Source organism: Mauremys reevesii, linkage group 16 (genome assembly GCF_016161935.1).
Source record: "Mauremys reevesii isolate NIE-2019 linkage group 16, ASM1616193v1, whole genome shotgun sequence".
NCBI lineage: Eukaryota > Metazoa > Chordata > Testudines > Geoemydidae > Mauremys > Mauremys reevesii.
This window is the reverse complement of record NC_052638.1, coordinates 37,230,151-37,246,346: the sequence shown is the minus strand read 5'-3', so window position 1 is coordinate 37,246,346 and position 16,196 is coordinate 37,230,151. Positions and strand designations below refer to the sequence as shown.

The window sequence follows — 16,196 nt, the reverse complement described above, 5'->3', positions numbered from 1 at the left end:
AGAAGGCTTATGAATTTAGGTTCTAATCTGCTTGGGTTGGATGCTACTGATATACATCCACAGTCAGAACTGACTGTTACTCTGCCAACCAGAAAGCAGAACAAAATTAGGATTCTCCTTTCTGAATAGTTACAGATGTATTGCTGGGCAGATACAAATGCGTTCTCTCTTTGCTACGGCAGTGATTGCATAAGTGTTTTCTCTGACAAATCTGTATAAATAAATGTAAAAGAAGTCAGGTCTTTAGGAAACCTTTTCTGCTCAGTGACAGGTTTCGGAATGGTAGCCGTGTTAGTCTGTATCAGCAAAAACAATAGGAGTCCTTGTGGCACCTTAGAGAGACAAATTTATTTGGGCATAAGCTTTCATGGGCTAGAACTCACTTTATCAGATCCATGAAGTGAAAAATACAGGAGCAGGTATAAATACATGAAAGGATGGGGGGTTGTTTTACCAAGTGTGAGGTCAGTCTAACAAGATAAATCAATTAAACTTCAAAAACAGACTCCAACAAGAAGCTGCAGAACTGGAATTAATTTGCAAAATGGATATCATCAGATTAGGCCTGAATAAAGACTGGGACTGGTTGGGCCATTACAAAACCTAAACTTAATTTCCCCAATACTAATTTCTCCCCACTGTTACTCACACCTTCTCGTCAACTGTAATGGGCCACTCTCTTACCATTTCCAAAGTTATTTTTCCTCCCTTGATATCCTGCTGTTAATTGATTTATCTCATTACACTGACCTCACACTTGGTAAAGCAACCCCCATCCTTTCACGTATTTATACCTGCTCCTGTATTTTTCACTCCATGCATCCGATGAAGTGGGTTTTAGCCCACGAAAGCTTATGCCCAAATAAATGTGTTAATCTCTAAGGTGCCACAAGGACTCCTCATTGTCTTTTCTGCTCGAAGTTCACCATGCATTTTTGGACATTGATTAATATGAACATGTTTGGTTAAATGCAGAACAGTCCCAATAACCCTGGAGCCTGATGTGCTTTCTCTTGAAGTCTATGGTGAGACTCACCCTGATTTCAATACAAGCAATTAGGGACATGGGCAATGGGATCCATCCAGGAAGACTGGTACACCAAAACCGAGTGCCATTGAAGTCAATGGTTCCTCATCCAGACGTAACAGACCATCCATGTGAATCAGATGTCTGAGGATTTGGAGGCCAACTCTTCACTTTCGATTCATGCAGAACTCCCAACAACATTGATGGATCATTTATTTGTCTTTGTAGGGAGTTCAGGATTAGGCCCTTGATGAGCTATTTACAACCTCTCTTTAATTCTGGGTAATTATGACATCTTCAATCTGATGAAGCAGAATCTTTGGAAGGATAATTCCTCTGTGTGGACTGAAGTGCCTATAATTTTCCTCTTCCCCTTTAGAAATCATCTACTGTATATCAGAGAAGAAGGATGGTCCCATGGACCAGCCTAGGATTTGGGAGGTCTGTGTCCCCGGCCGACCACAGACTTCCTGTGTGACCTTGGGCAAGTTAGTTAGCAGCTTAATGCCTTGGTTTACCACCTATAAAATGGGGGCTGATAGTACTTTCCTATCTCACAGTGGTGGTGTGAAGATAAATACATTAAAGATTATGGGACACTCAGATTGGAGGCCATATAATTATCTAAGATAGATAAATTTAATGATCTATTTATCTTAAGAAGCCAGCAAAAAAAAAAGTTGCTTAAAAGAGATGGTCTTCCATGGGAAGCAGAACTGGACTTGATATATTTAGGAATATTTAGGGATGGGCTCTTAAATTAGCAACTTGCCTAACAATTGAGGCCTCTTTTACAGGTTTCGTGCATCAGCTATTGTTTGATCCCATAAGACTGAAATCCCATTTGCTCAAAATCACTTTTCTAAGATCTCTTTTCTTACTGTCATACATATATTACCATCTCAAGCTTTAGCATTAATGGCCCAACCCAGCTTCCACTAAAATCGATGGAAAGTCTCTCCTTGGTGTCAATAGAAGTTGGATCAGTCCCTAAATATCCCTAATAAAAGTGAGTATTCTAGTCTATTCTACTATAATTCACGCATTGCACATTTCACTGTGGTATCTGAGTACCTATTAATTTTGCTTTAGAATTTGAACATATTATAATGAAAGATAGACAAGGTGGGTGAGGTAGTATCTTTCCCTGGGCCGGCTTCTGTTGGTGAGAGATACAAGCTTTCAAGCTTACACTGAGCTTTTCAAACTCAAAAACTTGTCTCTCTCATCAACAGAAGTTGGTCCAAAGTAAAAGAAATCCTCACTCATGTTGTCTCTCTAATCTCCTGGTATCCAGGAGGCTACAACACTGCTTACAAAAATAGAAAAATATAAACCATTGTCTTATAAGACCTATTAATATTCAAGCATTTGATTTAGAAGGGAAAATGTGAAAATCTTTCTTGAAGTGTTTTATGGTTTTAGAAGAAGAAGAAAACCAAGGAATGCTTCTAAAAGCCTGGATTCCAAATCCCCTTTGTATTTTTCCGGTACTCTCCACAATTCTTGCAAGCGCCTTTTATTGCAAATCCTTTCTCCAACCTCAGAAATTGACACATTAAGGACAGCAATAAAAGAAAGCTTGCAAATTTCCTGAAAATGAAACCTGAAAAATAGGCGCAGATGCATTTCTGTGCTTTATTTTCTGTCCTGGAAATGAAACGAATACAGTAAGGTAATTGCTTGTAATGCTTTGGTTTGAAGAACTATTAATCAAATTATTATTATCATAGGCACTGCTATACAAAATTCAGGTAAAGACAACTCTAGAATCTCAATATCATTTGGTTAAGAGAAAAATTAAATTGCAAAAAGCAAACAAAAAACAAAGGGGGCAATGTTGCTTCATTTTGCTGAAATTGTGTTAGATCTGGCTTGTTATGAAACAAGTTTCTGTAGGGCTGGATAACGTTTTGAACAGGAAACAATAAAACAACGGAGGCTCCTCAAGGTAGTCAGGGTTGAAACTAACCAACCTGCTTTGAGTCAGACGCATTTGGATCTTCATTTGCTGCTATGAACTGATTCTCTCTGTGTGTATTTGGGTTATTTTCCCATACCCGCTTTCAGATGTCGCTACCTCTATTGCGTTAGTCCCTGATCCTGCAAAGACTCATGCGTATGCTTAGAGTTAAGGCAATTATGTGCATATAGTTTTGCAGGAAAAATGTGCTCACAGGAACAGCTAAGCTTAGTTTTTCATTGCCTGTGCAAAGCATGTTTCTTCTTTGGAATAAACTCTTGCCTCCCATTTCTGGCACTTACTGACACACGTTCATAGGACAATCCCCCCAAAAACTAATATACAAAGCTCGTGTCTGACATCTGCTAAATTGTTGATACTACGACTGCTCTGCCGGGAGAAGTCCATAAGGTGTCAGCACTAACATTTTTACCATCAAATGCCCAGAACGTTTGCACAGAAAAATATTTTAATTCTCCTCCGTATCCCCTAGAGGGCACCAAAACCCACAAAGTGAGCAAACTAGACTCTCAGTGGGAGAGTTCAGGTGATGTTTGAGGAGAGCTTCACTTGGCTACCAGAGCAACTGGTTCTGTTGTTGCCTTTGTAGAAAAACAATGGGACAAATCTCCTGTCTGATTATTTCAGTCTTTGCAACCGGGTCTTTGCAATTTTCTTGTTTCTCCTAATAACATTCTCCAAGATTGCAAGGACATTTCAAAGGGGGGGGATCTGGTAGTGGAAAGGGTCAGGGGACTGTTTTCCACCCAGGGTAAATACAAAAATTCAAGACAAAACCTCTAGACACGTAGAAGCTGTTGTTCAAATAACTCAAACAAACATTGCTCCCGGGAGTCCTAAAGGGGAAAACAAAAAGAGCCGGAGCCTTCCCAGGAAAAGAGAATATTTCTTGTCCACCTTTGCGCTCCTGGCAGCAAGGATCTCTCTAGCTCGCTCTCATTTGGGGCTGAAACTATTTTTTCTTGTGCTGTTCAGAGTCTTTGGATTTAGACGCCACAGATTTTCCAAATGCGTGATGCGGGGACACAGGGCGTCTTTTCGATTTCTTTAGAAACTTACGCTCGGTAAAGTTTTGAGAGCGGTGAACTGATGGGAGGTAAGGGTTTAATAACAAGGCTATTTGCTGAGACAAAACGTAAACCTTTAGGAAATAGTAGGTCAAAGAGCTATAACCCGCCAGCGTTTCTTTGGGCAGAGTTTGGCGTTTACAGCTTTTTGAACTTGTATATGATTTTTTTTAAGTCCCCATGTGCTTATTGTGTGCTTTAAAACAATTAGGGTGGATCAGAAGTGGTGTTGTACTGAAAGTTGAAGTTTAAAAATGTGAAGTCGTTCTAAAACCTGTTAAATAAACCGCGTTTCTCCGTTAATTTAAATGAAACACCAGCAACTCTAAAATAATTTGCTTTTTTATTCTTTTGTGAAAATCACCCGGGCATGTATTCTACATCAAGAAATCGATGCGCATCATTTGAATTTATTGCCATCAAAACGAAGGTGGAAGTTTTCAAGAAATGAACTGCATTTTACAATCAATGCCCATTACAGGGTTTTGGTGGATTTTAAAGTATTGGGTAAAAAAACTTTCCCGTTTGTATTAAGACATTCACAGATAGCTGTTGTGATTCTCAGTAGATCTCAGGCAGGAGCATTAGCCCTGCAATATCTACCCCATTTGGATCCCTGATAGTTATGTACTGAGAGCATTTGTTAAGATAAATAAGGAGATCTCTCTCTCTCTCTCTCTCACACACACACACACGAAATTCACTTTTTGTTAAATGTGTCCCTGTCTGAAGCTTTACCGATTCCCGAAGACTGAATTTTGCTCTGCACATATTGTTAGATGATCTTTTAAAAGTCACATGAAGTACATTATAGACGGAGGGCCTTATTTCAATAGGCAGCGGACACAGACTGGGTCTGTAGCTATTTTATTCCGTTTTAATTTAAATTCGCCTTTCAGAAATTTGGATCCAAAAGGAGGTGGTTTGGGGTTTTTTTGCTTTTTATTTTACTTGGGGGCGGTAAGAGAGGTTGTTTCTTTCTTCATCCGTCTGCTTTTGAGATTAACGTTATCCACAATCAATGCAGTGCAGTTCACAGCAGCTTTGCAAATACAGGAATTTACACTCCGCTAGCATGCGTCCCTAATTAACCGAATCTGATTGCCTGTAATGAAATCATTAGGGAAAGCAGGAGGGGCGGGTTACACAAACGCAAGAAAACTCATCTCGATATGGGTCTTTTTCTCCTGGGTCTTTTATTACTTAGTTTTATTTTCTCAATTCTTTTGAAAGTGTTGAGGGATCTGCAAATGTGCTACCCCCCAAAGATCCCAGTGCCGGCTATTTGAGCTGATATCAGCCTATGCCATGAAACGTGACGTGTGCCATCCCATAGCTTTCAGTGCTAATACTTTTATAGGTAGCGAGGCTACAAGTAGCGTGTGAGAAAGAACCCAAGAAAATGAACAGCCCCTTCTGAATAGCCACCCGACGACTGGAGGGTGATTTGATTTAAAAATAAAATGTATTTTAAATGGGAAGCTCGGTGTTTGTTCAGCATTCCGGGTTTCCTCCGTTAAAAACCTGGAGGAATAACACAGCTCTCGGGAACACGTTTTCAGTTGATCGCTGATCATTGCGATCAGCTCGTCATAAAACTGGCAGGGTTTACTGCTTAAAATCCGTCCCGTTCATATATTGCATTTCATGTCATTTAAAGCTCTACTGCGAGCAAACAAAAGTCACTAACGAGCCGCGTTGGATGCTCGTTACCTTCCAACGCCTTCAAAAAAACATACAACCCCTCTGCGTTTACCTTGGTCCTAGCACCGCTGTTCCGCCGCGGCCTCTCTCTGCCCATTGATTGGACAAAGCCGTCCCCAAGTGCACTGCGATTGGCTCAAAGTCGAGGGCAGAGGCGTGGCCAGAGAGGAGTAAAAACTCGCCTTCGGCAAGAAAAGTTTTGAAACTTTCCCAAACCCTATAAGGGGAGTTAGCATTTGCGGGGCTCGCCGGTGGCTCTGCGCACACACACTCTCTCTCACACACACACACTCACACTGGACTCACACGCTCATCCACAACCTTAGCGTTTATTTTGATTCTGAGTTCACAAGACGTTTTGGTGGTTTCCCTCCCAGAAGATTTTGTTGTTGTTGTTGTTGCAAGAATTATCTTTTTTTCCCCCTCAAGACTTTTCTTTGCCTGCGAGAATTATTCCCTGCTTCTGCCTCCCTTTTAGCAGCAGCTTTTGCCACCTCTGAAAAAAAAATCCCCCCAAACCCAGAGAGATCACTAGATATCCGCACGGCACGCTCCTCCTGGCGACTCTGAAGGATGCTGCTGATTTACTGCTGCTAAGGACCCTTTTGGATTTGGGCAGCTTGTGTTTGAGACTCTCTCCCCTTCCTCCCTCACCCTCCTCCTCTGCAGAGGAATCCCGTTGGGGTGAGCCCCTCTCCCCCCAAACCCCTACCCTCTTCGTGTCTCCTCCCCCGGTGATTCCGTCGCCTTGCGATTTGGGGGAGCCCCATCCATGATGCAGGCTCGCTACTCCGTCTCCGACCCCAACGCCTTGGGAGTGGTGCCCTACTTGAGCGAGCAGAACTACTACCGGACCGCCGGGGCTTACAGCAACATGAGCGTCTATTCGGGCCACCCTGACCAGTACGCGGCCGGCATGGGCCGCTCCTACGGGCCTTACCATCACCACCAGCCGGCGGCCCCCAAGGACCTGGTGAAGCCTCCCTACAGCTACATCGCTCTCATCACCATGGCCATCCAGAACGCCCCGGACAAGAAGATCACCCTGAATGGGATTTACCAGTTCATCATGGACCGGTTCCCCTTCTACCGGGAGAACAAGCAGGGCTGGCAGAACAGCATCCGCCACAACCTCTCGCTCAACGAGTGCTTCGTCAAGGTGCCCCGGGACGACAAGAAGCCGGGCAAAGGCAGCTACTGGACGCTGGACCCGGACTCCTACAACATGTTCGAGAACGGCAGCTTCCTGCGCCGCCGCCGGCGCTTCAAGAAGAAAGACGTGCCCAAGGAGAAGGAGGAGAGGCAGCCCAAGGAGCCGCCCAAGGCGCCGGGCGTCTCCAGCCCGGACCTCTCCAAGGAGGCCCCCGAGAAGAAGGTGGTCATCAAGAGCGAGGCCTCCTCGCCCGACCTGCCGGTCATCACCAAGGTGGAGACGCTGAGCCCGGGCAGCGGCAGCCCCAGGAGCGTAGCCTCCACCCCGTCGGTGTCCACCGAGAGCTCCCTCCCGGAGCACCACCCGGCCGGCAACGGGCTGCCGGGCTTCAGCGTGGAGAACATCATGACCCTGCGGACTTCTCCCGCGGGGGAGCTGAGCCCCGGGAGCGCCGCCTCCGGCCGGACAGGGGCAGGGCTGGTGGCTTCGCTGCCGCTGGGCTACCCCCAGGCGCAGCCCTCCATCTACAGCCAGGCGTGCGGCCAGGGCATGGACCCCAGCGGGAGCTACCAGTGCAGCATGCGGGCCATGAGCCTGTACACCGGGGACAGGTCGGGCCACATGTGCGTCCCCACCACGCTGGAAGAAGCCATCTCGGAGCATCCCAACGGCACCTCCTCGCCTCTGGCCACCATGAACCTGGCCTCCAGCCAGGAGAGCGCGCTGACCCCCAGCCACCCGCATGCCAGCGGCGGGCCCGGGCAGCCGGCCGGCTCCTGGTACCTCAACCACGGCAGCGAGCTCAACCACCTCTCCGGGCACACGTTCGGCGCCCAGCAGCAGACTTTCCCCACCGTCCGGGACATGTTCAACTCTCACCGGCTGGGGCTTGAGAGCTCGACCCTCAACGAGCATCAGGTGAGCGGCAACACAAGCTGTCAGATCCCCTATAGATCCACGCCCTCCATATACCGCCACGCCACCCCCTATTCCTATGACTGCACTAAGTATTGATTAGCATTGACTCTCCCGGGTAGGCCAATTAAACAGACTGCATAAGGAAATGCTTTTACAACCTCTAAGCGGACCTGGGAACCAAAGAGTTTATAGACCCTTAATCCTCTTCCATCATCCTTAAATTCCAGACAAGTAAATTCTACTTGAAAAGGGATGTCTTTAAAATATATAGAGAGCTATCTAAACAAAGTGGCAAATTTATATGCTAAAGTATAGGAGGTCTCCGAAAATAAGTTATGGACCAATATCACAGCGATCATTATGCGATTAAAAAGAAAAGTATATATTATATATATAAAAATATATGTCCGGGGTATTTTAAGTTCTCTTATTGTGCTATAAAATGTGTGGATTTCTAATCAGGCTAATTTTCAGAGCCGTTAATATAATATTTAAAGTTGAGTTCACTGGATTATTTTTTTTATGTTGCCCAACAATTCCTAACAGCCCAATTAATTACAAGTGAGTTCTTCTTCCTTTCTTTTTTTGTACAATTATGCAAGAGAATTTCTTCCTCTTTAGAGCTGTTCTTCTTACAAGACGAGGAAATAATTTATTTTTGTTGGTGGATTTTTGGGAAAAAAGACAAAGTATCTGATGCGTTTTTTTAAATTTACGACAGTGTGATATTTTGTATAATAGTCTCCACCCTGATCATTCCTGAGAACTATTTGGTTTTATTCTACTTCACGCTTGTTTGTCTTATGTGGTCTTAATCGTTGTACTTACCTTAAAATAAATCTATGTTGTTTTTCTTCTGCTCAAAGTCTGGCGCATGTGTGTGTGTGTGTGTGTGTGTGTTTGCCATTTTTCCGATCCCATTTTTCAGGCAGAAAACGTGGAACACGTTGATGTTAAAACCAAGTAGATTTCCTGGAGACTAAAGGTTTATTACTCTTTTTTAATTATTATTTATTTAACAAAGGCTCAGTTCACATGACGAAATAGCATAGCTGACATGAAAACATGTAGGCGTCCCTGGGTTAGTTTAAAGGGGCGTCCCAGGATTTGAAGATTTGCAGAACACTTTGCAAATCCAGGACAATTGGCCAGTTTGAAACTGGAGGGAGATTCTCCAATCCGCAAATGATGTGAGTGAAAGAATCCTCACCAGGATAGGTTCTGATTAATCACTCTTATTTTAATCTTTTTCTTGACAGTTTTATTTACCTACTGAGATGTAGGCCTTATGAGGTGCTTTGAATGTAGCCAGTTACCTCTCAGTGCAGCAGCAATATGCCCCGATAAAACAACAGTGTATAGGAAGAATAAACTGATAACATCCTGTGAGGATAATAAGAAATATCATTTGATCTGGATCCCATTACGAAACCCTAAGAACTATCCCAGCAAGTTCATATTAGGATGGTTTTACAGCCCTGTCTGAACGCATTTTATTTTTATTCGTTTCTTGCACAAAAGATCTATCTTCATCTGACTTCATCTTCTGCTTCCTATCCCCAATCTGAGCTCTCATTATAAATGCCTGGGGCTAACAGCGGATATGTTAAAGCTGCCAACCATCTCTTCCTTCTGATCTCTTCTAAGCAACTTTAACATGCTTCAGAAAAGCAGTGGCTCATTGTCGCTTAGTCAGAATTGAAAAAATACCATCACAGGATTGTCTAGCACGCTGGTAAAGAATAAAGCAGCCTTTAGATAAAAATGGCCTTAGGAGCCGTTTTCAAATACAGCTTGTTTCTGTCAAGTTAATTTTTATTGGAATAATATAATTCTCCAACGAACGTAGGTGCTAGCTGCGAAGATTGTCAATACATGTGGATGTTAACATATGGAATCGGAGAATATAAATGCAGCACAATAAAAATTGCTGAGGAGGCTAATCTCCAGATCTCCTCCAATTAAAAAAAAATCAAAAACACGAATCACCTATTAGGACGAAAAGGTGAATAGATGGACGGAGGAGACATACTGTAAGTCATGGTAGACATATTACCCGAATTGATTTTGATCTGGCAAATGCCGAGTTCTGGCCGCTTGCGTTGAAACGCTTGGTTTAAATGAAACATGGCCCATAAGAATAATTTGTGCTGTATTTCAGCAGCCTTCCTATAAAACCCAAGCTACTTTTGCCAAGTTCTCGAGGTTTTTTGTCTATTAATAAAATAGCAAGGCGGGGGAAAAGGAGGAAAAATAGAGGCGCAAATACACTCTCCTTCCCTGCCTACCTCCCCAAATCCCCCCCCCCTTCTTAAAATGAAGTCGGGGAGATTTTTCGCTTAATAGATTTTCCCCCAGCTCACAGTGAAGCAGCAGCCTTATATCAGCAGTGAGCTGAAAATCAGGTGCTTGAGGTTGGATTTTCAGGCTGATGCTGCTTCGTTTTTTGGTGGGGAGAGGGTGGGCTGTGTGTGAGAATCCCCTGCAAGTGTGTGTGGGAGATAGGGAGACAGAGGAATATTCGTGGCCACTAACATTAAACTTGCCACTTCTGCTCCTTAACAGGTTCCTTGCTTGAGCCGGAGTTACCAGTGGCAGATTCTCTCTCCAACATAGGGCCTCCGGGGCGGAGAATGGGGATGCAGGCACAGGTGATCTGCTGCTGTCCTTAAGTTGCCCAGATAATTCGGCCATGAGCTTTTCCTTGTTTGTCTAACGGGCACTAGGCCCTGGATGGGGGCTCAGCAGAGAGTGGGGTTTGGGGGAGTTTCAGGCTGGCACAGGGTAGACACATGATGTGCCAACATGCGGTCCGAGCTCGCCGCACGATGTTCTCTCGTTGCAATCACATTTTAGTAATAGCTGCTGCCTGGGATCAAGCAGTTCCCCGTGGCAGATCTCGACCTCCTGAAGCTACTGCCAGAGCCAGGTGCGTGTGCTTTTCCCCGATAGGGCAGCCACTCGCTGCTGCCACCAGCCCTTTCCCTCAGCTGGCATTTCACACGCCTGCTGCGGCTCTCCGGAAAGTTGCTCTTTTGCTGGACAGTTCCAGAGGGACACTGGACACTGGACCGTGCAGAGGCTGCGGGCAGCACCCCCTTGTTTGCGTTTCCAAATTTCCATTTTCGCTGAGGCTCGAGCTGTTTCCCAGACCCAGTATCGAGTCCTACCCGCCTGATCTCGGCTAGACTATACAACCAAAAAAAGCCCCCAAAGGAGAATTAGTCATAATAATAAAAACAGGTATTTAAATTATTTTTATTCGATTTCCACTCAAAGTGAATAATCTCAGGCAGGTCCAATGCATCCTTGTCTCTGTCTCTAGAAGTTCCCCCTTCTCCGGGTGGCTGACTTCCTGCAAGATCATGCCATATTAAACAATAAAATAAAATAAAAATCCCCAGGAAAAGAAAGCACTTAAATGTCTCTCTCACAGGGCTCCCTGCTCCTTGTCCCCAAGCTGCAAGGATCTAGCCCTGAAAAAATGGCAGGGTTTCAGCAGCTAGCTAATTTCCTAGTAGTTGGTGGCAGCAGTTTTGGGCCCAGAATTGTGTTTCCCGTATAAAGTTTGTGAGATTGGACCGTCGATCTCACAACCGGTTGCATGCCTGGGGGCAGGGATAGCACTCTGCGCGGTTCATTTTCAGCCTTGTGCTCTCTTTTTAAACCTTATTTTACCGTGCATAATACGGGCACGCTCATTTTGATTCCTTATTTGTTTTTTATTATTAAAAAAGGAAAACCCAACAGAATAATAACACCTAGCAAACACTTACAATCAAAGCATTTTTTTCCATTTACCAGATGAAGACATTCCAAGTAGGTGTATGATGTTCCATAGCAGCGGACAAGAGCAACTCTGAGCTATGCTGAAAAACCCCAAGCGTTAAATCCATCCCTGGGAATCTTTGGGTGCTGAGCATGTAACATTTTAGGTTTAAATGCTTATATTTCCCCTTCTGACTATCAGCTTTCATCCTTATCTCCCTTTGGAAACAGCTGTAGCGTTTTTACCTCTGCCTTCCCCTCCGCACTGTAGTCGAAAATCTTCAAGGAGAAAACAGACTCCAGCATCTCCTTGCAGATTTTTTCCCGGCAAGGAGACCGCTACATCACAGTCACGTGAGGGGAACCATTCGTGAACTATTCTTTAAATCTGTAGACAGAAACTTTTTTTCAAAGAGAACAATAACTTTCCGGGAAGTCGTTTTTCTCGGTTTCTTTCCATGTGAAATCGTTCCCTGGTCGTTTATAAAAGCAACGGGCGTGTTAAATTAAATTATTAATAATAATAATGTTCCCCCCAACCTTGTCTGAAATGCTCGCAGTAAAGGCGAATTTAATCACTAGTTTGTTCAGACTTGGTGAGGTGGTGGTTTTATTTTTTTTTAAAGTCGCTTCTTGCAAAAGAAAAAAAAAGGAGGGGGGGGGGCTTTAACCCGATCTGCATTATTGTCCCCCAGGTGGTTTAAACCAGCCAGGGGAGTGAGAGCCCTGATGAAAATAACAGTTAAAATCTTTAAATCGTCGTCACATTGCAAATACCCCAGATATCCCAACTTAGAGTCCTCACAGCAATAGTGTGGGACACAGTCGTTCTTTCCAACACGATTGACTCACGTGGCTTTATTGGGGGAGGAGGGCTGGATCCAGCCCTACTAAAGTCAGTGAGTCCTGTGGCACCTTATAGACTAACAGACATTTTGGAGCATGAGCTTTCGGGTGAATACCCACTTCATCGGATGCATGTAGTGGAAATTTCCAGGGGCAGGTATATATACAGATCCAGACTAACACTGCTACCCATCTGATACTTAAAATCAATGAGAGTTTTGTCATTGGCTTCGATGGAAGCAGAATCGGTGTGTGTTTGTTTGTGTGTTTGTGTTTAGCTCATTTAAAGTAGTCGCGTCCATTGCGAAAGTTGCGGATGATCTCATAGTTCCGCCAACCCAAATACTTCCCCATCCCGACTCATGTTATGGTGTGACGCCACCTTCACCTGTAAGCCTCAATAAGGGACAGCTTCAGCACCTGGCAGGATCGGGCCCTACAGTGTATTTGCTTACAGGTGAGGGACCAACATAAATCCCAGTGCACCATTAGGGAGCCGATCCCATTACAGCCTCTACTCAGGCACAACGCCCCAAATACGTCAATGAGGAGTTGTGCTCAAGTACAAACTAACTGGGCCAAGAACAGCTTATATCAGGGAAGTCGCTGTACTGTAGAGTTCACCTCGGCTGGACCCAGCCTTGTTTGGGGTTTATTTTGGCTAATGAGGATGGTGGGTGGACACTTAGCACTATCAATACATTGTCATGCCAAAATTGCTTGGGACTTCAGATCTGCTGCCTAGTTTACTGATCCCTCCCCCACTTCTCAGGAACTTTAATTCATAAGAACGGCCACACTGGGTCAGCCTAATGGTCCATCTAGCCCAGCATCCTGTCTTCCCACAGTGGCCAGTGCCAGATACTCCAAAGGGAATGAACAGAACAGGGCAATTTATGAGTGAGCCATCCCCAGATTCTGTCAGTCAGCGGTTTAGGGACACCCGGAGCATGGGGTTGACTCTCTGACCACCTTGGCTAATAGCCATTGGTGAACCTGTCCTCCATGAACTTATCTAGTTCTTTTTTGAACGCAGTTATGCTTTTGGCCTCACACTATCCCCTGGCAAAGAGTTCCACAGGTTGGCTATGAGTTGTGATCAGAAAAGTGTGTTCAAAAACCAACAGCGCTTTAAACCACCCTGTATTTCTGTTCCAGCTCTGCCAATCCAAAGCATCAAACAAGCGAATTCCCTTCGTGCTACAGGACTCAAATGCAGTCCATTCAGGGACTCTCCAAAATATAACCTACCCAGACCAATTAAGATCACATTCTAGTTACCTGCCAGGTTTGCACAAATATATTAACACCCCATTTAGCACCGCCTCCCTTGTAGCATCTTGTTGCCAGCCTCGTGAGTATTTCATTTGTGTAGCTTTTTCCTTCTTGGGACAGATTCTAGAGTACTTGAAAGCCATGAGAGGGCGTGGAAAAAGAGACGAAAAGGCGTTAGGTAGAAAGTGCCTCAGTGAGAGAGATTCGCAGCTGTAAAGCTGCCGCTGACATCCGCTTTGCATCGTGCAAAGGGCAAAGTGTTTTTTTTTGTTCTCATTTGACACTGAGCACAACTTGACGGCTGCTCCAGTACGCTACGGACTCAGCTGCAAAGCATTAGTTCTCATGATGCCAAGGCCTAGAGAGCTGGGGAATAATAATGTGAGACGATACAGATTAAAGTGGGCAAGCGGGGATGCCTAAAGCTAAACACCTTTAAACATCAGATCGCTTTTACTGAGCTGCCTAAATATGGATTTAGGTGCCTGACTTTAGGCACCCAAGTCTGAACATTTTGGCTATAGACCATTTTTAATAGCTTGCAGGGGTTATTGGCTGGGGGGAGACGCTACAGATATCACACCTCAGTCTCTGCTCCCTTCTCCTGACCAGGAAAGCTGCTAATCTGCACACCCTCTATGCTGCCAAGTGTGTCTCTCTGCTATGACAGTCTCCCTCTGTCCTGCTGCCTTTAAGGGACACGGATCCCGGTTTTAAGGAGGAGAAGGTCCATCCAGGGGTCTCTAGAGAGCCTGGGACATTGATAGATTCCCGTGCCCAGCCTGCAGAAAGAAAGTTCCCCACGTAGCTTCTCGAGCACTCACTCCCAGCCCCGGACTGCGGCAATCAGAGTCATTAGAGCGGCTCGGATTACAGACACACCGATGGCTGCTCCCATGCAGCTAATGTCAGGGGGTCAGGGCAGCAGAGGAGGGTAACGCACCCAGGCAGCGAATGAGCTGTTAGGACGCTCCGATTGGTGGGTTTCAACCCGAGACGAGCGTCTCTTCTTTGCCTCCCGAGGGAATTTCTCGCAGCGATGTACAAAAAAAGAGGAGGCAGCAAATCTCTTTGGGGCCATGTGAGCCTGTGTCCATCCCGGGCCCACAGCCATCTACGGGGAGTATTTATTATTTTAATATTTCTTGCTTGGATTTCTCAAGGAGCCGCACTAGAGCCTGTGAGAATTTAAATAAAGCCGAGGGGAGGCGACGCTAAACGTTGATCTCCCGTTTAAAATCTCCACTGCGGATGTCGATAAGGTGTCAGATGAGTGAAAGCAGCTGGGCTCCAGCCCTGATCCACAGAGCCCCCTTCACAAGGAGGTTTTATGTGAAATAATGTTTAACGAAGAGATGCTTAGGAGAATTGATTTCTAAACTGAGCCAAGGGCCAGGGTTTTTTTCGCACACGCTGGATGTGGACAATCAAACAGCCCCCGGGAGTGAAAGGCGCTTGCTAATATGGATCATTTATATCAAATAAAAGTGTTTGCAGTTTACTGACTCTCTGAAATGTGCCGTGTTAATAGGTTCGATTTATTTCCCTCTGGTTTAATTCTACCAAGTAATGCCTGAAATCAAAGAGTCACAATCCTATTAATAAGCAGGCTCTGTGGAAGCGAGGTCCCAATCTGCAAGAACAAATGAGAACATCAGAATTGAAATCCACTTTGAAAAAAAAAACTAATTTGCAAATCCAAAGCAAGAGGATTTCTTACTCCAGCTGTTAATCTGAACCCCTGCTGGATTCATCTGAAAATGCAGAAATCAAATCAGGTTTCTTCACCGCTTCTGATCTCCCGCTGGGCACCTGGGGGATAACCCCCAGGGAATTCCCAGCTAGCCTTTTAAAAAGGAGCGTGATGTTTATGATGCACTAAGGGCCCGATCCTGCACTCAGACAAAAGCCCCATTCGAGTCAATAGTTTTACCAGAATCGGGAACCTTGCTTTCTAACGGCACACTTAATTTTCCCGCTTACTTTTAGAAGTTACCAGTGGAGGCCAAATCCTGCTTGCTCCCCTCAAACGAGGGCTCGCATTAAAAGCTGATGGGCCCTCGGTATGGGCTCGCTGCAAAGCCCAGGGAAGTCATTCGAGTCTGGATCAGATCCTACAATCGTGGCCCGGTTTCCTTCTGAGCACACTGTGCTCCCAGAAGAGGAGGCAGGCAAAGAGCCTCTAATCAGAACAGAAACGCATGACTCAGATCTGCCTTTACACAGCTTCCTAAAAATGCATCGGGTCGTATGTTAGTCAGTTTCCATGGGTCATCTCTCGCTATCGCTTTGTAGCAGATCCCCCCGCCCCACCACTGACTGCTTTAAAAACTGGGGACACACCAGGGCCCTAAGAATCTGTCCTTTTCACCCACAAAGAGAATGGTGAGCGGATTGTCAATATATCACATTAGATGCCACGCTTAGTGGGGGTCTGTTCATCGGCCTCATTAA

General features: G+C 45.1%; 1 protein-coding gene across 1 annotated transcript; it reads left to right on the top strand.

The window, feature by feature from the left end:
- Window positions 1-6,011: 6,011 nt before the first annotated feature.
- Window positions 6,012-8,259, top strand: FOXC2 (forkhead box C2). The gene has a single exon (XM_039503405.1). The coding sequence runs from the start codon at window positions 6,555-6,557 to the stop codon at window positions 7,947-7,949; it is 1,395 nt and encodes a 464-aa protein (XP_039359339.1). The 5' UTR covers window positions 6,012-6,554; the 3' UTR covers window positions 7,950-8,259.
- Window positions 8,260-16,196: the final 7,937 nt, after the last annotated feature.

Excerpts from the sequence above, each read along its gene's own strand:
- FOXC2 (XM_039503405.1), top strand. The coding sequence starts at position 6,555 with ATGATGCAGGCTCGCTACTCCGTCTCCGACCCCAACGCCTTGGGAGTG.